The 24,245-nt window shown below is 27.2% G+C and overlaps 1 protein-coding gene and 1 non-coding gene across 2 annotated transcripts in view; one reads left to right on the top strand and one right to left on the bottom strand.

Moving 5' to 3' along the window:
* Window positions 1–9,653: 9,653 nt before the first annotated feature.
* LOC119674922 (T-complex protein 1 subunit epsilon-like) overlaps window positions 9,654–24,245 on the bottom strand; it is a 27,339-nt gene continuing 12,747 nt past the window's right edge. The window contains exon 3 of the mRNA XM_038086080.1: window positions 9,654–9,673. Coding sequence (XP_037942008.1) covers window positions 9,654–9,673 — 20 coding nt within the window. The remainder of the gene's footprint in view (window positions 9,674–24,245) is intronic.
* Window positions 10,649–10,721, top strand: Trnak-cuu. The gene has a single exon. It is a non-coding gene; the product is annotated as a tRNA-Lys (tRNA).

Here is a 24,245-nt window from a genome sequence, read left to right on the forward strand (position 1 = left end):
TATACATAACTTATAAGTTATTGTAAAATCGGTCCGGAATTGATTTACAGTCTTTTATGTATTCATGTTCTTTGAGTTTTCGTATACATACGTTTTAGTGGCAAATTACCAAATTTATATATATTGGTGGACACTTATTATAACATTGACATTAGCTTTAGACGTTTATATATAAATTGTTTGTGGAACTATACATTCATACACATTCAGGAAAAAGAATTGAAGAGTTTTTTAATTCAAAAATAACGCTCCTTTGTAAACAAAACATATAGCTTATAAGTTATTGCAATTTTGACTGCTTGACAGTCTTCTATTAGTGTCTATAAGCTGTCAATAGCACAAGTGGATACATACAAGTCAGTTCTTTTCTTTTCTTTTTCTTTTAAACATATATTCTCATTCTTTCGTGTTCTTCGTGTTCATACTTTGGGTTACTAAACTTTAATGACTAAATTATCTCAATGAATTATATTAAAATAACTTAAAGACATATTTTTTATTAGTCAACTGAGATTTAGCTTGAAAAATTACGAATTTCTTGATCCAAATCAAAATACCAATGACATTAATAGTAATTTCAACATCACAAATATTCTTCTCTCAAACTTTTGTTAATCTTCTTTAAATTCTAATATGCCATTTTTTTTTAATAATTTGTTAAAGAAAAAACTTCCGTGAACACGCTACTAAGTAAAGACAATAGAGGTACGTGATTATAGAAGTACTTCATACCCAAATTTATTGGAATTAGCTCAACGTTTTAAATATCAAGAATCTCAAAATATTAAAACAAACTTAAAGTCAAGGCCAATAATAGATATGATATAAAAAAAAATTGATAATACAATAATTCAAAAAAAAAAAATGTTTTGAAAAATTCACACACCCAATAAAAATGATATTTAAAATTAAATTAAATTTAAATTAAAAATAAATCAAAATTTGCTGCTCCAAATCACTCACGAAATATATGAGTACATAAATTCACTGGCGCATGGGTAGTTAGTAAATAAAGCGAATGTCATATTTGAGTTGCTCAAAATTTATGAACGAACCAACGGAAACTTCGCTACTCCAGTAACCTCTTGACTGACTGGTAATATAAGATATAAGTAATAAAATATATATATATATGTAAAGATAAAAACCAGAAACGTTGCTTCCTTCTTGGTTCAATAATGGCGCACCAATTACGTCTGACTTCTTCAGTTTCAAACGCAGAATACCATAAAATTTTAGTTGGTTTATGTAAAGACAAAATTTGGTGCGTGTTTGTAAAAAAAAATTATAACAAAAAATTAATATTTTTGTTTGAAATACAAATTTTAGCAAAACATAAAGAAAATTATTTATTAAAAAAAAATATAATAAATTAAGTCTACAAGTAAAAAAAAAGTTTTGCGGCCAAAATGCGCTCAAAGGTAAACGAAATTTTGTCTTCCCTAGCATTTGGACTTATACATACAATTAATTGCTTTTCATTTTATACAATATTAAACTAAACCCAAAAAAAACTTAAAAAATTAAAAACGAAAATTATTTTGACACAAATAAGCTTAGTGGGTCAACAGAGCCATGTAAGCAAGAGATAAGCATCACAACGAATACGAGCAAATTATAACAGCAGCGAAATTAACAGTACGCATGCGTTAACAGTGTAAGCTGTGTGTTAGTCTGTTATATGCGTGTGCCTTTTGTTGTAATAATTTTATTGTTAACTTCAATTTAATTTGATATTATTATTTAGTAGTTAAAAAAAAATTAAATTAAAACAAATTTAATTATGAATTGTAACCATTTCAATTGTTAATTATCTTAACACAATTATAAAATTTTACGCAATTTTTCATAACAAACTAAAAAATAATTTCTTTTTATTTTTCTTTGCAGGTAATTTGATCTTTTTTGCAAAAATGTTAAACAAAAAAAAACAAATGTTATATGACAACTGAAAAGAATGATGTAGTGTTTATACGTATTAAGTAATACAAAACTTGGTAAGCTTACATCATAGTAATTAGACTTAAAATGCTTCGAGGTGAACAAGAAGTCACTATTTAATCTCAACATCAAATCCGTTAGAACAGGGAAATGTCAAACTTCGTAAAGTCATGTCAGAAATTTAATCCTAATTCATATGGTTTAAGTCAATTAAGAATCCGACAAAGCGGATTAGTAGAACAGCAGCTTAAACGCTGTATACAAAGTTTGCCAATGAAGCTACACAATGTGTAAATTTGCTACTATTTTTATATTTTCTAATATATTGCATAATCAGTGCTAAGACATACATAGGAATTAAACTCAAATAACCACCAGCAATACGCAAATGTGACTTCATAATAAGTTTTTTGCTATTTGCTGTAAGCTCTAAGCTGCATGCTGCGCCATTTGATGATAGCAAAGTCTATATCTGTCTTAAGTAATGTTGACTTTATTATGTTATTCTGTTGGCAAAGCCATAAAACATCTTTAATGCCAACATTAAAGTCTGGCCACGTGTCAAATATTGTAAAGTATAAAAACTGTATTTTCTACTTAACTTGAGACATCTCTGTCAGGCACACATGCACAATTCTACCCACCTAACTTAATTTGCATCTAAGACGAATAATGCTATGATTTCATACATTATCTGCAGATATGCAAAACAAATGTAGTTAAGAATGCATTTTGTATGTTTTTATTCTTTGAAATTTCGTCTTGTCAGTTTAAGTTCTAGTCAGAGTTTTTGTTATTATTATTTCGCCGGAATTTTTTTATTTTTATTAAGAATTTAATTATTATTATTCTTTTATGCAAACATTTTAAATGTATTTTTTTATGTAATTTTGCATGACATAAAATATTTATTTAAAATATTAATTTTATTTTTTTATTGTTAATTTTATATTGTAATTTTTTAATTTTATTGCATGAACATGCAACTTAAATTGCATTTGTCATAAATATTTTTATCTACAATTTTGAAAAATTATTTCTATGCGCTGATCTCACTTTTTATTTTAAATATGAATTGAAGTTATGTGAGTTATTAAAACGCCCTAATGATTCTTAGGTTTTAAATAATACTCCCGATTCTTTTATTCTTTATTGCAGTATAAAAAATTAATCTGTTGTAATAATCTGAACATAATATTTTAATTGCAAAATAATTTATTCTTTTTATTAATACTGCATAGATATAATTCCATTACATATTCTAGTACTATTATACTTTAATACTTTATACTGACTATTAGAAACTTCACTGATAAATAGAATTCCGAACAGGTGGAATTATACAGAATTTTTATGAGAAATTAAAATTGCTTTTTTAATTCAACTCTATATTAAATTTTACTATACAAATATGTAATATAAGGTAACAGACTTCTGGACTTCAAGTTAAAGAGAGCACTTAATGAAACCTAGAAATAGTAAATATTCTGTATAATTAAGTGACTATAACTGAACAGATAACACTTAGATTCATGAATGAAGACTAGAATATCCTTTGTTGAAGAGGAACTCAACGAACCGCAGACAGGACAATGAGCTTACCACTTAGTACTCTACTCCTCGCCATAACGAATATAGAAAGAGATAGATAAAGATAGATAAAGAGATGAAGATAAATAATGTAGTGAATTTCCAAAATCAGTAATCTAACAAATAAGTTTTAATAAATATGTATTTATAACCTTCTAAAGTAGTCTACGTTCGAGATGAATGCAGATTTACTATAATGTAATATTCACCCTTGAGGTATTTAAAATGAGGATATCTCTAAAGTACTACAAAAATATATGAAATTACGTACTATTATTATTAATATGTCAAATATTTGAATTAAAATATAATAGAATAAAAATGTGAATGTAACGAATTTATGTAGAGTAGACCAGTCGTGAGATACAATTTCAGACAATTTTTTCGTGAAAGAAATTTATTTCTTTTATTCACGTTAAACCCTTTTTTCATAAAAAATGCTGCTTTTTTTGTGTAAATATGTAGCTTAAGAAATATATATGCATATATTTCTATTTTAATTTAACATATGTATATTTATGTACATATATATATATATATATATATATATGCTTAATTGTGTACTTGAATTTATTTATATGTCCTTTTTAATCAAAATTTTAAGAGAAATTTTTCTGGCAAAGAAACAAACTCCATTTTTCTTCTTTGTAACTTTTCTCTTCTTAACAACAAAAATTTTTTACGTTATTTTTATTTAATACATTTTTTTCCTCAGATGGAATTTACATCCCTTTGCTTGGTTTCGGACTTTTCTCTACTCTCTTCTCTAGTCTCGTACCTCAAAATGATTAATCAATTCCCCCGATGGTTAGTGATCAAATAGATTACTTTATCGAAACCACGCCCTGTTTCCTCAGCGCATCTTCCTTAGTTAATTTTATTACTTACGTGAAATTAACATCTGGCAAATTTTGCTTGTTGCAGCACTTTTATGCTATCGACTTCTCCAATCTGTTACACCAAGTGAGGTTAATGATCAAACTGATCATTCCTTCCGAAGTGCGATCTTCCTCTATGACTTCTTTATTCGATCACCTCTTTTTTGGGTGATGTGAAATTATCCATTATATGTACGTCAGCGAACACACTACGTGTTATTTCCTTAAACAATATCAATATTGTTATAAAGCTGGAACAGTTTTTAATTCATAACCATCATTATCTGTTACACGATCAAGGATCTTACGAAAATAAACTTTTTTTAAAGATCACCTTATTTGCAACAACTATATTAAAGTTCTTTGGTTATGATATCCTGAACATAAACAATGTTATGTCCCTCTCAGTGTTTTTCTGTTGTCACTTTACATATCATAGTCAACTGACTGAGTACTCTGGTTCTGGCCATCACTCAAAAAAAGTTATAATTAGGTAGTATACAATTTCTTAGAAAGAATATATAATTCAAGCATTTTGAAGTATATTTTTTCAAATTTTTTTAGCTATATCTTCTCGATCAAATTCCAGAGGTGCATATTTCCTACACTAATTTTGGAATCCCACCTAAATTAAATTTAAGAATTTATTTTTAAAACAGATTTTAGTGGTCTCCTTGCTAAAAGCTCATAAATACTATTCCTTATATTATTTATATGTAAAAAAACCACAAGTCTCGAAAATCTCATTTTATTCAAATATGAATTGGTTAGGAAAATGGATTCCTTTTTAATTATCTTAAAAAAAAATTAATATTGCAATATTGCAAACGCATTTGCAAAATTCGCAATCCAACAAACTAATATAATTCCTTTCTTATAGAAATTTAAACTCAAGTAATTTTTTCTCTACAATTCATGTGCTGAATTTAAAACAGTATTTAATAAACAAAATCTAAGCCACAAATGCTACAGTTTATTCTCACAATCAAAACGTCTCACCTAAAACCAATATTTTGATGTCGTTAACAGGGTGTTCAACTTGAACTGAAACGCCTGCAACTTTAGATATCAACACGAAAGAAAGAAAGACTCTCCAGTCGAAAAGATATGCGCGTGTAGCGAAAGCAGTAGCCGTAGCAGAAGTCTGTGACTTAACGATTATAAAAGTTTCGATACACTCGGCTTGAGTTGTTCGCCCAGTTACGCCCCGAATTAAGTATGCCGCTAGCGATCCACGCAGGAAGATCATTCATTAAAATTAAACTTACGAGTAGTTCTTTTCATTTTCATCTTCCAGTTTATTTTGGTTTTTAAGTTGTCTTGTCTTTGTTTTCTTTAAACTTTGGATACATTTATACATTAGTACTGCTGTTGCTGTTACGAACACTGCTGCACACTGTTAAAACACAACAGTAGCGCATGGGTTCTGTTGTTTCTTATCAGCTCTGGCAGATCAATGCTTGGTTTGCTTCTGTGGTAGAAGAATTTGTGATCTTCAATCATGTTAACAGAAGTTGTATAGATTGTCAAACTTATGTTCTTTTTTTTGACATTTTTTGATGGTATTAACTTTCAGCCGGTTATTTTTTTATTTTCGTAATTTTTTTTTATTAATATTTTATGAATTTTGGCAATAAATATTTTTGTGCTTGTTCGGGTTTCTCAAGACTACAAAAGACTACTATATACTGAATAAAAATTTTATTCAGAATGCGTTTCGCACAACATTTTGACAAAAGAATTTTTGGAATAAATTTAACATTAACTTTTTTTTTTACTAATATTATATATTTTTTTTATATAAAAACATATAACAAATCTGAAAACTAAACAAAGAAATTTTATATTGAATTTCGTAATTGTTTTGCAGTTTCATTTTCAATGCGAATATGATTGGCGTATGAAGGCATTTTACTGATTTTTATTAGAACTCAAATTTAAACAAATTGCGCTGACACCAAAACAAAATTCATTAAATTTTTAAAAATAATAAAATTATATATAATATATATATTTTATGTGAATATAACAAACTACCGTTAACTTCTCATATGTGTTCTGAATTTTATTAAATTTTTTTTTGTTTTTTGTTGAATTTAATTTGCTTTTAATTTCTTTATATGAGTGAATTTTGTGAATTTTTTGATATGTTTTCTGTGGTATGAGTAGCTTTTTTATTAACAATTTTTGTCTGCCTAATGACAAAAGTCATTAATTTTATTTTATTCCAGAGTCGCGCTCTGTTTTTTTTTACTTCTGTTTTATAAAACAATTTATTTAAATTTTTTTTATATATAACTTATTTAAGTGCATTTTCTATTGCTGTTTTTCTTATGATTTGCGTGTTAATTTTATTTAATATTATTATTCAGAACTTTTTTTGAGTTCTTATTTTATAGCATTTTTACCAACAACTCCATATTTGAGCTTTGTTCATGCGCCATTAAAAAAATACACGCAAAAGAACGTAAAATTAAATAAAAATTATAAAAGTTTAAAAATAATAATTTTAACAATAATACTTAAAATGAGCCATAGGCACTGTAACCATAGAGGTTTGAAGAGTTTCTTTTGTTCTATAAGAACACGCAAAGAACCCAAACGATTGTAAAAATTGATATGGGAAACTAAAAAAACTGAAAACTAAACTAGATATTTGTTCAATGTGGCTTCCGATAATTAAACCAATTTAAAAAAAATGTACCCAAGTTTCGAAAAATACTTTTGAAAAATAAATATGTTTATTTTTTTTTGGTTATTTGTTGACTTCATAATAAATAAACCTAAATAAACAAAAGCAAGGTAGTAGCTAGCAGTTAACTTGACATTGACAATTAAATTTAACATTAACACTGTTTTCATTTAGACAATAACAAATAGATAGAATATATATATATAGATAGTTAATATATATACACATAGTTGAAAAATATTTCATAGAAAAAACGTATTAGTAACAGAAAAACAAAAAAATTACTAATAGTTTTAACTTAAGCATACTTCCTAATTAACAGTTATTTAATATATAAATATAAACTTAAATATATTTATTTCAAATTTGTTCCCATTCTTTAAATATTTTTCTATTAAATCATTATTCAAACTTAACTATTGGTTAACATGAAAACAAAACAAAACAAAATCCAAATTATATGACCTAAGGTCACTTATGTTATCAATTAAAATTAATCGCTTAGAACGCTTTAAACAATCTTTAAGCTACAAAAAAAACAGAAAATCTTCAAAACTATTTAAAATACTAAAATTATCTTAGCTTTGAGAACTTAATTCTCATAATAATTACTCTTGTTGCATTGTTTTATTTCTGAAACAGTAAATCCCACATGATTTTTTTTTTGTAAAAACTAAAGCAATTAACATAACCAATAATTAAATAATTTTCATATTTAAGTAAATTATTTACTAATGATGGTGGCGTCTTTTAAACAAAATAATATGTTGAGCTCAAGGTAACACCAAAAATTTTTTACGCTTCCTTATAAAGCCTACTATTTTAGATAATTCGTAGAGCCTGACCTTCCCATGCGTAATTCGTTTCCTTTCTAACATATCATATATGTAATTAGTAGAACAGCAAAGAAATAATTGACACACTTTTATTTTAACAGTAATTGATGTAAAAAATTATCAAGCTTCTAATAAAATATGATAAATTTTTTTTCAAAAACGTTTTTATTTTTAAAAGTATTTGAAATTTAATGGTTTAAGAATAAAAATTTTAAACATTTATAAGCTTTAAATTTAAATCCAATTAAATTTATAATTTAAACATTAATTTAAATAATTATTTGTTACAATTGGTAATATGGATTGCGGGGCACAATGACTGAAGAAAATTTCAGATCTAAATGCAGACAGAAACTATATTTGAACATATCTCGCCGCCTATAAATTAATACTAAAGCATATTATTCAAGAAACGAACAAGTCTTGGAAAGAATGACTCATGCGATCTGTATTGTTGCCGATCCTAGATAGCAAAAATCTAGAGAGAGAAAAAATCGACTCCACTAACTCTATTATTGACAAATAAATTATCCTTTATCAATAAATGTGTCTGTATCTAAACAGATAGATGTGTTTCGTTATGCTAAGTAAATATGGGGTTACCTTTTTGAGATCAAAAGGTAATGTAAATAGAATATATTTGTGATTAACTCTTCGATTAAATTTGAATGCAACCCTTAAATTTAAATAATTTAATAATATATTGTTTGAATTTTGTCATTTGGTTATAATTATCACATTATATATATCATCGACAGGGCCTCTAAAGTTCTGTACTGCATCCTTTTTGCAATTATTTTCAATACCTTGGCAATTGGTCGGCTATAACTTTCATTATTTTTGAAAGCATCTAGAATTTGAAAGTTGTGCGTATAAGACGATTTGTTCCATAACCCCACAAATACAATCCAATGAAGTTGTTTACATACTGAAACAAAACGGAAACAAAACTACAACACAAAACCTGTTTTAGCTACTTTTTTAGTCAGTAATTAGTGGTTTGTATAGTGCTTTTTCTTAGTAGATTAAACTATATCTGCTTAAGCAGTTTCTCATTCACACCGATAATTAATTCGCACGTTACTGACAATGCAACCAATACACAAAAAAAGACTGATCTCGTTAAAAATAAAACACAGTGGACGAAATTTTAACATTCTTGTTACTTTATACAAAATATGAGAGATATAAGAGATGAAAATCAAATTATTTGATTAATTTAAATATATGTATGTATGTTATGTGTATTAAATTTACATTAAAATAAATTAAGTCATAATTAATACCACCTTCTCTAATCAAGTCAATATACATATGGTAATCAAATTAAAATTAGTTTGTTTCCATTGCCATAAGTTGATTTATGCATGTAAATTAGAAAGTCCTTTGAAAGTTCTAGAAGAGCAGCTTTTATTTGTTTACATTTCAATTGTTAGCAGATAATATTTAGTTTTATTATAATATGTATATTTATTTATAATGTATAATATTTACTTATGAAAAACAAACATTTTAAAAAATATGTACCTCTTGTTTGTTTAACTTGTTTGTTTTGTGGTTCATTTATATTTTATTTAATGTGCCAAATATGTCAAAGTTCAATAATTTTCATTTTGGAAAACATATTTTGCATTGGACATTTTTAGTATAATTCCACTAGATTTATTCTTAACTAAGTTAAAATTCGAAAGCTCTTTAATGGTTAATCAAACTTCATTAATCACCTAAATCAAAACCTAAATTAAGATAAAAAGTTTATTATAAATATTATAAATAAACCTCTCTATAAATTTTCTCTTTATAAACTTTTGAAACCTCTCTATAAATAAACTAATAAATAAATTAATATAAAGCTAAATAAGTAAATGGAAACAAATTAAATAATTGAATACAGTGGTAAATAATTATCTATATTAAATGTATTGAATGGTATTGTATGGTTTGAGATTTTGGGAAAAAATCTAAATTTACTTATAGAATACTCTGATAAGTACTCACACCTTTATGTGTACTTTTAATTACATTTCTTCTAATCTAGACCACACAAACTAATTTAAGTCATATATCATTCGAGGCTACCATGATTAATTAGTTTAATATATGGAATTATGGAACAAGCAGAGGTAAAACACAGCTGTGCCTTATATTGATTATTAAAATCGAAAGAAATAATGATCAGTTGCCCATTGGTGAACTCCTACAATATTAAATATTAATTTCAGTATGCCTTGAAAAACAAAAACAAAAACAAAAACAAAAACAAATCATTGATCATTATTTTTGCCGTTATTTTGTTTTGTGGATCATTTTAAGATCATTAATTGAAAATGTTGTCAAAAACTCGTTTAACAAAGTTTGTTGACTCTTTTCAATACGAAAAAATAAACGTGTTCGGTCGAATTTCATAAACAAACTAAATTCTTCATTGGCACAAAAAAATATATAATGTTTTGTGCTGGCTAAACGTGCAAATGTGTACGCAATACTTGGCTTTGTAGTGGCAATGTATGTGTGATTATTTTTAGTCAAAAAAAAAAAATTGAAGACACTACAAAAATAGATAGAAAATTATGGATGTTTCTTGATTAGCAAGTTTTGATAAAGTCTTGTTAGATTTTTTTTGTTGTTAAAAAAGTAAATATTTCACAATAACATAAATTAGACATTTGATTACTTTTTTTTATAGACAATTTGCATGCTGCAGGATAACTGCCCGGCTAGCTCAGTCGGTAGAGCATGAGACTCTTAATCTCAGGGTCGTGGGTTCGAGCCCCACGTTGGGCGAAGTTTTTTTTATTTTTAAAATTCTATAAATTTTTCTTAAAGTATACTTCATCAGTTTAAAGAATAAACACTTTACTAATATATTTTAAATAATTAAGAATATAATTAAGTTTGGCTAAAATACAATCAAAATATGTAACACAGAAACTATCAATTGAATTATTTTTTGTCGTTATTTTTTGTTTTTGCATCAAAAGTCACAGTGTGAGATTTGAACCCATTAAAAGCACCTCTTGGGAATGAACTAAGTTGAATTATTAATTCCTATAATTTTGTTTCTTTTTACTTTATAATATACAATTCGATAGAAGTTGAAGATTCGTTAAATTGCTGAGCACAAGACTACAGAGAACAATATTGCAAATATTGATTAGTTTCTTCAAACTAATAAAAAAATGTAGAACCAATTATTTTTAAAATAATAGAGTCTGAGACATGGCCATTTAAAAATTCATCCAAAATACAAATACTCGATCCCCCAGAGACCGTAACTTCTAGCAAAACAATAACCATTTCTCCCTAGAAATGGTTGAACCAATTATTTTTAAAATAATAGAGTCTGAGGTCTATGACCATTTGAAAATTCATCCAAAATACAAATACTCAAACCCCCAGAGGCTGTAACTTCCTGCAAAACAATAACCATTTCTCCCTAGATATGGTTTATTTTCTTATCAGACATGATCATAGAAAACTTTCAGCTAAATTGAAAGTGACAGCACAGTTCTATTTATTAAATAATGACATAAATGCAAAAAATGTGTACAAAAAAAAACAAAAAAATTGCAACTAAAACGATGTTGTTTTATGCATGAGTTTTAAACAAAAACGTACTGTAAACTGAATAAATATTCAGGGTGTTTTGCCAAAGCCCTTTAAGGTTTCAATATGTTTCATAAGGATTGGTACCAAATTTTTTATTTAAAAAATACTGTCGTTAAAAGTGAAAATGGAATGTTTTACAGACCGGTAGTGCTAATGGTAGGGACCGACAGCTGAAAAACTCTGAGCTGATGTATTAATAAAATGCAATTGTCTTAGTACATCAAATAATACTTGAACCGTTAGAAACGACGAACATTTCGATATTCTAATATATATATATCATTTGTCTATTGTCTGTACCCCTTTTTTTTCCTCTTGGTGTGTTTATTTCGGCACTACTAGAAAAATATGGCAATTTATCAAACCTTTATTATAAAATCTGTATCTTTTTTTCCTCTCTCTCTATATTTCTCTCTCTTTCTCTATCTCTTTCTGTCTGGGTGAGCTTAATTAGTATGCACTAGAAGAATCTAACAATCTACCACACTTTTAAAACCATCTTTAAAAGACCATCTTTTTTGCTAGATAGCTTAGACGTTCTAACCTTTTTGCGTTTAATAATTATATCTCTAGAAAGATCCCCATATATATCTAAGTTTTTAACATATAGGAGAATATTAAATATCTTCCTTAAGGTGATGTTTTCAAAATTTTGAAATTCCTAAAACGTGGATTCAAAAACTCTGTATTATCAAAGGCGACAAAAATAACTCTATTTATGGTTTAACTTTTTGTGTAACTCGTGGATTGTAATGCTTGAACACTTCGAAGTACACTAATACCTCAATTTGTGTTCATTTGAATTACGTCGCTTGGTATAAGTCTTAATTAAAGACGGAAATCGAAGTATTACTGTATTAGTTTTAACAATATATACAAAATTTAGCATATTCACATAATTGTAATCGTAATTTTTACAATTTAGTTTACTATGTAAATAGCATTTAACTGGACAGTGCAACTAAACACTAAACTAAACACTAAACTATTCATCAGATTGAATTATGAAAAATTAAAACTATTTGTGTATAAAAGGTACATCAACTAAATGTAACTCCGACTATTTTTAATGACGGATTTAATTATTTTATTAAATAATATTTGGGGTTTTTATTTACACTTTGGTATATGTAATTATACAATAGCTTTATTGCCTTGGCCTTTCTGTTATCAATACACATTCTCAAAGATATAAAAAAATTATAGTCTGATCGCGACATTCGCAGTTTCAAAATCTATAAAAATATAATGTCTTATCGATTGAGTGCACTGAACCTACACTTTCAGATGCAGAATATAAAATTACATCAGTCACTGAAAACACCTAAACATTAACATTAATTACATCAAATTAAAATCACTGAAATGATTAAGTAGTTAAACGTTTGTGTTTGTGTACTAATAAAATTTTTAATAAAATATTTTATGACAGTTTCGTAGCTACTTTTGTTATTTGATTTTAGAGTTTCGAGTTTCGAGTTTCGAGTCGTTTACGCATTTTGATGAGCCCAAATTTCATAGTTTCATTAGAGAGTTCAGCTGATAATGCGAAGTATATAGTATGCATAAATTGTACATAATGCATATTAAATACTTTCACTTTTAGTTTTGTTTATAAGACAAGAAAATTTTATTGTTTATTTTTTTCTGTTTATTTTTTGTCGCAGTTGTAGCTTATATCAGCGATGCAAGACGCATGATCAGATTTGTTTACAAAAAAGAAATGCTACATAGGAGAAAATACTTAAAACGTGTTAAACGGAAAAGAGTTAACCAAATTAGTTATTTTATATATTGTGGATATTGTGAATATAGTAATGTAATTTTTTTGAATAAGGAAGTTAAATAACAGATGCCAAAACTGCAAAGTAAGCCCTAAGTCTTATTTTGATTATAAAAGCTCATAGTTGCAAGCGTGAATAATTTTCTTATTTAGTGCCAATGCCACTAGGTTCATGGCTTTTGTTTAGTTTGATATGCATTTTAGTTACAGTATCGTTGTTAAACAAACTGCTTAATTAGATATTTTTAACATAATTGCATTTCATTTAAATTATTGCAACAAATATGTACATCGCTTTCAAATTATTAAAAAATTTTTAGATAAATTTTATATAGATACATATATAACTTTTTATAGAAATTCGACTTTAAATTGCATTACGCAGCATTAATAGAAATTTTTAACGCCTTTGTACTTTTAAGTGTTTTGTTAGCCTTTAGTTGCTAAGATACTTTATTTACTATTACAATCGTTGCCTTAGATTTCTAACTTATCTTCAGTTAATTCCAATTTTATGTATATTTTTTTTTTACTTTATTACTCTAACATTTTGTTAGAAATGCAACTTTTTTTTTAAGTTAGCATTGTATAAGGTAAATTAACTGGTATTCAAATTGCCATTGAAATTGTTCAATAAAAGTACTGAAATTTTCACTTTTCACTTAGTTACGCGTGAGTAGCTTAAATGCAGCTAAGAAAAACGTGATGACATGCATTTGAAAAATATACAAAATTTGAGATATGTTAACCCATAATCATAATAACAACTCAAACAATTCATTTAATTAGAAAACGAAAGCGATAAATAACTTGGGAACCTTTTTTTCTTGATATCAGCACTGAAAGAAATTTTAATTTTATGCAGTCAACGACTCTATTGATTGCAATTTAAAATTATTTTTATAGCTTTAAGCTGAATAGCAACATTTCCGCCGAATTAAAAATATTATTTAAATAAATTTAAATGATAAATTCATACCAGTTGATGCATATTAAGTAAAAGTGACATTTTGTGTGGGTATAAATAATCAGTTTTCATCGATAAGTTTTTATTGTACAAGCATCTTCCTTCTCCAACATCTTTCTATAAAACTGTGAATATAAATAATCAATCATTTTTTTTTTCACTTTTTTATTATATCAATTCATATTAACACGTATGTCTCTTATTTTCCAACTGCATTTTTATGGACTTCATTTGCTAATTTCTTAATATCAATTATTATAAATAACAAATTTACTATAGCAATTTTACCATATCTATTTATCTATTTACTTAGTTGATGTTAATAACCTCTCTAGTTTTCGCTCTGACAAAACGCTTATCTTCAAACACCTATGCTTCTCCAGTTTCATGTGTCAATTGTGATTAGTTCTCCTCCAAGTTAATCACTCCACTGTAAACATAGACACAGACTATACGGAACACCGTTAAAGTAGCATACTTATTCTCGATATTTCATGGGTGTGGATGTGGGCAATTACGATTTCGAATTTATACTGATATTTTGATCATGTTACCGTTACTTGATGTGTAAGAGTGTTCACTTCTTCTTCCTTCAACTACTGTTTCAAGCACATTTTTGCAAGAGAATAATTTTCTATCCTCATGACATGATGAAGTCAATGAAGTCCTTGGGTGAATAATTCACCGAACAATGTGAATGTCCACCAAGTAGCGTATATTTACCAAATAAATAATAAAAGTACATTGGTAAAAATCTAAATTTTTGAATTTAAGGCCCGCGAACAAGTTCAATATGATCTAATCTATTTTACAACCACTAAAGAGAAGTAATGAAACTTGCAGTAATAATTAATAGTAAAAAGAAATAAAATATATAAATCAATATCATGAAGATCGAAGGATCATATTACATGATTAAGACGCTATAAGTGTCTTAAAAACTCTATCGGATAAAAATATTTAATGGCATGATAACGGATTTGAAATGATTTCACATTAATTCATTAAAAAAAAATAGGAGAAAACAGTGTTTGAAAAACGATTATGATTGTTTATATAGTGACTGTAGTGTCAACAAAGACAAAAAAAAAAATATAAAACCGAAACTATATTATATATCTATATTATATATATATTATATATTTATAACTATATTATATATATACTTATATATTATATAACTATATTAAATATCTGAGTAATTTAAGTAAGATTATATACCATTGTAATGTGTATTCCCTGGCATAAATACTTCCCAGTAGAAAAAGTGGTCTTCGAAGACATTGTCTTCAAGACGGTCTTTGATACCGCGTCCGCATTTTCAAGCAAATTTGCAAAACAATTGCTCAAAACATGAATATAAATACTCTTTCTTCGCTTTCTCTCTCATTTTTAGTGTTCATAGCAACGTATTTGAATTTTGCCTCAGATGACGCTATGTTTTATAAATGAAGTGACGCAATAATTTTGAAGTGTAGTAAATAAACATTTTTGTGAAATAAATATTAAAAAAATCAAAATGAATAAAGAAACAAAATCATTAAACTATGAAATATTAAAAAAAAAGAAATTAAATCAAAACAAATTAAATAGTGACTTAGTTCCTGGAAAATATATTGATATTAATATTGAAGACAAAAATTCCAGTGAAAGTTCACACTTGTGAAAAATTAGCTGTTATATTTAAAAAACACAGGATTAACAGGCGTTGTGGTAATGATATTTTAGAACTCTTAAGATCAGAATGTTTAATTGTACCAAAATCCTCTTCAACGCTTTTGAAAACATATAAAACTTCAACAATTGATGATAGCGAAATGCTATAAATTATTTTATATTAGTTTTAGTTAATTTTAGATATGCTAAGTTATATTAAGTTAATTATTTAAATTAATTTTCATTATGTTTTCTAGTTTTTACTAGTTTATTTTTAATATCTTAATAAAATTTATAATAATTTATAATAAAATTTATAATTTACTTTTAAAACTTTTAATTTTGAATGTAATTTAAGAAATTATTATATAAAATAAATAAAAGTACAAAATACAACAATTTCTTTTTACTTATTTAAAGAGAAAATTGAAATTCATTTAAAATTTAAAGAGCGCAATAAAAGAGTAGAAATAAAAAAAGGGTGAAAAAATTATATGAGTACTGCACTAAGAGCGCACAACTTTCTGTCGGTCTTCGAGACATGTACACAAAAATTCATTGAAGACATTTGGCTAATTTGTATGAAAGTGTCTTCGAAGACCGTCATACATTTGGATCGATCGGTCTTCATGTATGTATCCATGTCTTGAAGACGTCTTCGATGACGGATCGATCCGTTTTCTACTGGGTTAGGAGAACTATTCACCACAATCACAGCGATGTGTGGAAAACTCTTCACCATTTATTACTAACTCTCGTAAAATATTTTTAAATATTTGTTTGCAGTTAGAATAAACGTTATGATATCTCCTTTTATTCATTAGCTACTTTAATGTTACGATAAGTACTTACGATATAAATATGATAAGAATATTAAATTGTACAAAAGATCACGATATCTATCAGCTAATTTTCTATCTTCACATGTTTATGACGTCATACTGATTTAGTAATCTTTCTTAGTAGTTGTTATCGAATAGTATTTTAAATTATTTATGTTTAATATAGACACGTTTTAAACTAAAAATTTTTAATATAATGATAAAAAAACTATTTAACAAATAATAGTATTTAAAAATTTTTCGTTCTTTTGATTAAAAGATTTTTATAGAGATTAAAAGATCAAACCTACACAGTAAAGATTATATCGTTTGAAAGAATTTTATAATAGACGATAATAATTTAAATGTAAATGAACCACTTTGTTTAATAAATAAAGATTAATACAAAGAATATAGAAAAGTTTTATCCGCCATTTATTTCTAAATTGTTAGAAATTTTATGCGAGACATTATTTTTAACATTTATTTAGTGTCGTCGTTTGTCTTCAGATCAGAATCAAAACTTATTAAATGTCAAACAGCCTTCCTGCTTCCATTGTATTTTCACCCTTATAAGGTCGCACTTGACAATTGGTTGTCATTAGATACAATTTATTGAGCATAATTTAACCATTTCAGTTTTATTGAAACACAAATGAAAACAATAAAATAAAATAAAGAATATAATTGCGATTTCCTTAAAAGTCTGCGAAACAAATTAGCAGAAATCTTTATTCTTAATTAAAGCAATTCTGCAAAAAGAGAAAAAATATATTTGCTAAATAAGGAATAATTTGCCAGTGATGCGAACATTGTCAAGATATTTTTATGATAACTTAATGAATAAAAGTATTCATCAAAATATTAACCCAATTAAATGATTTAAAATAAATGTTAAGAATTTAGAACTAAAAATATATGAGAATGTCGCAGCAACATGCAACGAAAACCGGCCACTAATACTGTGTAAAAAATCTGCATACAAAATACAAAAATAGAATTTCGAGGTCTAGAGACCATTTGAACATTTCGAAAGTATTATGGGTTAGGTGCACCATGAAATTCTTGCGTTTATGTATTTTATGCTCTGTCGCACAATCATAAAGAATGTCGCATATCTTGCATGTTTACTAACAATAATAAGAACACTGACTAGCGTTCTATGTATTTCCCCACCTAATACAGAATTTCATTTGCAGTGAAAATAAATAGTTTAGTAAAAAACTTGGAACGATAGTTCTTTTATCGCATGCGATAAAATTACTGAAGAATTTTTAATATATAAACCAAATTAAAATAAATTTTATAAAAATGTTACTTTCATTTTTTATATAAGGAGAAAGTATATTTTATAATTCTTAAAACCGATTATAAATAATTGAACACAACACACAACATTCTAAATAATTCTTTTGAATTATAGTTATAGCCAGTGTAACCATATACTGTGACTTAATCTTACGTTATGTATTAGGTTAAAGCGGTTGGCATTGGGTCCTTATAAATATGGAGTTAGTTTTGTATAATTATTATATATAGATTAAAAGTGTAAGCAATCTTGATATTAAGACGATTAAGAAAGAGAAGAATTAGATCTTAATAGGAACAAAGTAACATCAGGGATTGAAATGAAACAAGTTATTCCTTTTTATAATTAATTAAATGAGAATTTATAGTGGAAAGAATCCCTTCCGCAGATGATGTAGACAATCAACAATTTCCACTTTGTAATCCATGACTTCGATAGTCATTCAAATAATGTTAATCTAGAAACTATTTTAAAGAACAAAAGGTCATATTTTTTTGTGATTGTATGATAACAATGTCTAATGTGTCACCTTACGTCCGTCAGAACAGCAGCTTATATAGCCAGACTGAACGAAACTAAATGGATAACATCTTCTTGATTTTTTAAGCAATAATCAATCATTGAATGATAAAGCAGTAATCAGTCACTGATTGATTGATTTTAAGGGCGCTACTATAGGTGTGTCACTCCTATACTCAAGAAGTCCATGAATGAGTGAAAGTTGCTTAAGGAAGTTTGTTTAATTTGTTTTAATTTTTTCTGATTTTTCCGACTGTATCACTTGTAAAAGAATTATTTTCAAACATTGGAAAATTTTTAAAAGATTAGAAAATTTCTAATATAATATTAAAAATAAATTTAATTTTATTTGGACAACCAATCTGGAAGGCTTAAAAAATGTCAACACTGATCTTTTGACTGCACATAGACAATATATAGTTACAGTAGTTATACGAAGAGCCGGTAAGGCTGAAACGGGCAGACTCTCAAAAATCCTAACAACAATATTATTCGTAAAATATTATGGTAGTCAAAGCTTGGACGAAAAAAAAACACCGCCAGTTAAAAAAACAGAAAAATTAGTGGTACATAAGAGTACGATTTAAACTGGTAATAAAGACCGTATGCACCAGTATCAGAAATGGGAGAGAAATATAACCTTAAATATTTTTAACAATTTTGATCAAGAAAAATATTCAATAATCCTTTAAATCTTTAGAAATGCTTTAAAATTACAAAGCTGCAGATTAGTAACTTTACCCTACATACCTATATTATGTATATTTATTTACTATCTTATTAATTTAATTTTTCATTGATATCATTATCCATTGGACTGAGTACATTTTATGGAAAAGTACAAAGTATTTTAAAAACCAACTTTAAATTGAATAATTTAAAAACATGCTGACCTTAAGCATTACAGTTAACCCACTATCTTGTATTTAAAAAAATATTCTAATAATTACTGTTATCAATATATTTTCTAATTTGGTAGCATTGGCGCCAATCAAGAATTTGACAGCATTATGCAGTAGCTGAGTTGAATAAAAACCTAAATTTTTGAGTATGTAAATTACTCAAAAATATATATTAAAAGTAATTGGAAATTTGGCTTTAATTACTGCAAATCGGTATGCCTAAGTCAAATTACCTTGAACTCATTTTCATTAAATGAATTTCGTCTTGATTCACTTAGGTTATATGCGAACATATGTAATTACTTGTCGAGTTGTCAGTGAAACTGTCTAAAATCCGCGACATTCAATGCAAAGCAATTTTATTTTATTTCTTCACTATATTTAAATAAGTTAATTAAATGGAAGTCCCGTAGACATGAGTTAATAAATACTTTTAAAATTGTCAACAGAGAGTGCATGTACCTATAAAAAAAACGACATATAATGCAACATTAAACTTACAAATTCGCATAAAGCATGTTTTGGTATTCAGATACATAAGCACACTTAATTTTACTGATATTTACGGTATAAATTGCAATTTCAGCAAATGTTGCACGATCACGTAATATAAAACACTTTATGTCGTCTTTGTTAATCATTTTGAAAGTTAAAGTTATTTAAAGACATAGTAAATTAATTTTTTTTATTTATGCAATTCCATTGGATTTCATCTTGGTTTTTAGTTACAAGTGCTCACGAAGTGACACATTACTTTTGCATATTTGCTTGGTAAATGTACATAAGCGTATATATCTATAATCCTTTTATAAATAAATGAGTGGAACATAGCAAGACTATGTAATGTGTCTAAATATTATCTAATTATTGAAATCAAATTTTAAATATTAGTCATTGTTTTCAAAATAAATTAATTTATCATGAAGAAATATATTTAAATAAGGATGAAATTGTTACAATCTGATATGCTGTACGTAACAGCACTGTACATAACAGCAACTGTAATACAATGTTAATGCTTACAATTACCCAAACTTATTACCGCATTTGTATATAGAATTTGTATGAAAATTGACATGTATTTGTTTAATGTAAACGTAAAGTTTGATTTGCTACAAATTGTTTTGAAGCATAAACAAAGTTGTATGAGTGATAAAACATTTTGCAAATTGTTTGTATCGTTTTATCTCAACCACAAACATCTTACTTAAATTTTTTTAAATTATATTTCACTGAAACAATAAAATATTCATAAGAAAGTTTACTTTGTAATAAGAATATATCAAATGTCTCAATTAATTTACTAAATAATTTTAATAATTTTTTAACTTTAAAACCAATTTTTTATGTACCGAACATTTTAAGGAAACGTACCATAACATTGTAGGTTTAAACACGAAGGTCCAATATCTGGGTCGCATTTTGGACTTTAAACTCAGCTAGAAGGCTTACTTAGCTGAAAGAGCCCGTAAAACCACATAAGCAAATTACTGCTGCAGCAGAGCTATAGGTCGCAGTTGGGGTCTCCAAACTTGAATCATACCTTGGTTCTAGACATTCATTATTGAACCAATCCTTCTTTATGAGGCTGCCTTCTGGTGGCAAACCACAAAAAGAACGAGCTACATAAAATTAATTGACAAAACAAGAAGATCAGCTACCTTGCAAAACACAGGAGCTCTACACTCTACCCTCACGATGCCCTTTTTGCTCTGATGCCATCCCGGCTTTTCGTAAAACAGCAAGCTAAATTAATGGCAACCAAACTTAACGCTCTTAGTGTTGTTCTAGATTTGACATAGGACATGCAATCATTCTGAACCAGGAACTGCCTGTCACTGTCTCAATTGATTACATGTGCTCTAACCCAGACCTCAATCGGGGGTTCGACTCCCTAATACCAAGCAAGGAAGACTGGATTTTTAACAAAGTTGTCACTCTTAACATAGACGGCTTCAAAATAGTAATCGAGTCGGTTGTGTCATATTCTCTAGAAAATTAAGGCTCAGCTTTTCGCTTCGACTTCCAAACCACTACAGTATTTTTAGGGTAGGCAAACTGATTTTTCAGTCTACGCTATTTCTGTGGTACCGCAATGGGCAATTATTTGAGCTAAAGTAGGCTTTTGAATACAAGGCCGTCACTCCAACCTATCTACCTACCATAACATTCGTAGATCATTCCTTGCTAGAGTACACACCCATTCTGTATCTTCTACACAATTTCTAAATACTTCGTGAAAAAATATATTTTGATAAATAATAGATATTATGTGCTTCAATGACTGATTCCTAATACTTTCTTAACATAGATTAATAATATATTTTTAGTATGTACTGAGACACAGAATGTAGTAAGCACCGTTTTCTCGCGTATCAATACCTTATAATTTTGCATAGATTTTTTTTTGAAAATTACCCATTTTTGGGTAGTTTTCACTTGACATTTCGGTATTTTAATAAATATTGAAAATGGATACACTTTCTCTTGCCTCCTGTATGATTTTTGTTTTGCTTTTTAGACAAAGAAGTTATCTTAAAACTTTTCTATTTCTATATTACGAAAGACCTAAGGTGCAATCTAATGCAGATGTAGATGAATAGAGTAGATTCTTCACTCATGCCATGCCAAAATTTCATTTCGTTTCAAAGGATAAAAGCGAAATTATTATATGATTCTAAAAAATATTATTTATTTTGAGATCAACCTTATATATTATAGTGTAAAATTATATTTACAAACATTTTGCAGAAGCGCTGGTAGTATTAACCAACCTATTTCATCCATTTTTTAATGTTATTAAGCTGAACACAAAAATGGTCCAGTGAAAGTTTGAATTTGATTAGCTCAATAACTTAGGGAATGATTTAAGTATTAACAGACAGACAAATGAAAACAAAGAGAAATATATATATAGTTAACAGATATCTAAATGAGTAAATATCTGTAATTATATTGTTCTTGTTTTGTTGTTAAAAAAACATTTCTTTAATGTTAACTTTTTTTGTCGAAAGTGACGCGTCTTATGACGAAAAGAAACTATTTAAAAGTTAGAAGGGTTCGATTAGAAATGAAAAGACAACAAGCCTAGCATTTGCATTCCAAACAAATTATGTACGCACTATAAACTAATTAAACAACTCGACTATTTTTTAAGACCACTGATGTTAAGTACTTATCAATACTCGAAGCAGCGTTGTATAGTTAGCCAAACTTCAATAAATTGACTAAAATTTTTGTTGTTGTCTTTTCTTTTATATTCAACCCTTCTAAAAAGTTCTTTAGTTTATATAATGTCCGATATCTGTTTCAGTATGTAATAATTTTATTTACAAAAGGTAATTTAAATACTTTTATTTTGTAAATATTTTTTTTTTTGAAGTTTATCTTGAAACTAATGCTTTTTGAGATTAGTCATTTATATTTGTGCTATTCAACATCACTTCGGCATATAAAATTCTACTTTGACTGATCGTTTTTTGATTTTTTAATGACAAATAAGTAACATATCAAGTACGTTTTTTCTTTAGACATATTACATTTCTAAAAAAAACATCTTAATTTTACTAGATTAATTGGTGGTTTAAAATAGAATTGTTTTAATATATAAATTTATCAGATAACACCATTCTTAACATGAAAAATTAATAAAGATTTCATATAGACGGTAATTAATCAAATCGCAATCTTATAATTATAATTAATGTATTTTTATACCTTTGAAGGAGATACCTAGATATAGAAACCATTAAATGAAATATCTTCAAAACTTGCTGTATATGAATAAAGTTGCACTTTGATTCTAACCTAGAAAACTTGCTGGTGACTGTGTGTCAATATTTTTGATTTCTCGGCGCTGCAGTATTTTTGCTTTTGGTTTTTATTTATTTATGCATATTTTGTTTAATTTTTGATTAACGAATGCCTATCGCATACAAACTTTATTAACTCATTAAAATATTTTTATTTTATTATAATTATTTTTTATGTCTTGCACATTTCATGATTTTGCTGATTAGCATTAACGAGCAAATCTTTTGAAAAATGAAAATCATCGATTGATTGCTGTGCTAAAATAAATATCAATCCGTATGTGTATGCTATATGTATATATGATATACATATATTTTAGTTAAGACCATACTCAAGGTCGTTGTCATTGCACTGGGTAGCGCCTTTTCTGTGCTCTATGCAAAGTTATGGCTTTGTTCGTATCAGCAACAGCAGCAGTGAAGTGCTTGACAATCAATGATAAATTACCAATCTTGGCGGCACATAAATTGCGAAACGCAACTCACTGAGAACCGTGCCCAGTCTGAGCCAGAAAAAAGAAACACACTTCTACTATGTATACTTGTAAACATCATATGTGTAATGTTAGTGGATGTATTGTGAAAAAAGGAAATTACACCAAAAAGGCAATTTGAGTGGCAGTGTGATTCTTGGCCAATCAACAAATAAACATAAATGCAACATGTAACAATAGCCATGCGAATAGGAGAATAAGAATGAGTATAAACCATAAAAGTAGATGCAAACTCAAATGGAATTTATAACTAAAATGAATGCATTAATACTTTGCCACATATCAGCCTTTGTTCATGTAGACTAGACATTGCAAATTCAAGCTTAACTCCTGCGGGTAATGAAAATGTGTATGTAATATTACTTTTTTTTTTATATTGTACAATGCATAACATTTAGTAAAAAATGCATTCGATTGTTAGAATTCTTTGTTTCTA

This window comes from Teleopsis dalmanni, chromosome 2 (assembly GCF_002237135.1).
Source record: "Teleopsis dalmanni isolate 2A chromosome 2, ASM223713v2, whole genome shotgun sequence".
Lineage (NCBI taxonomy): Eukaryota > Metazoa > Arthropoda > Insecta > Diptera > Diopsidae > Teleopsis > Teleopsis dalmanni.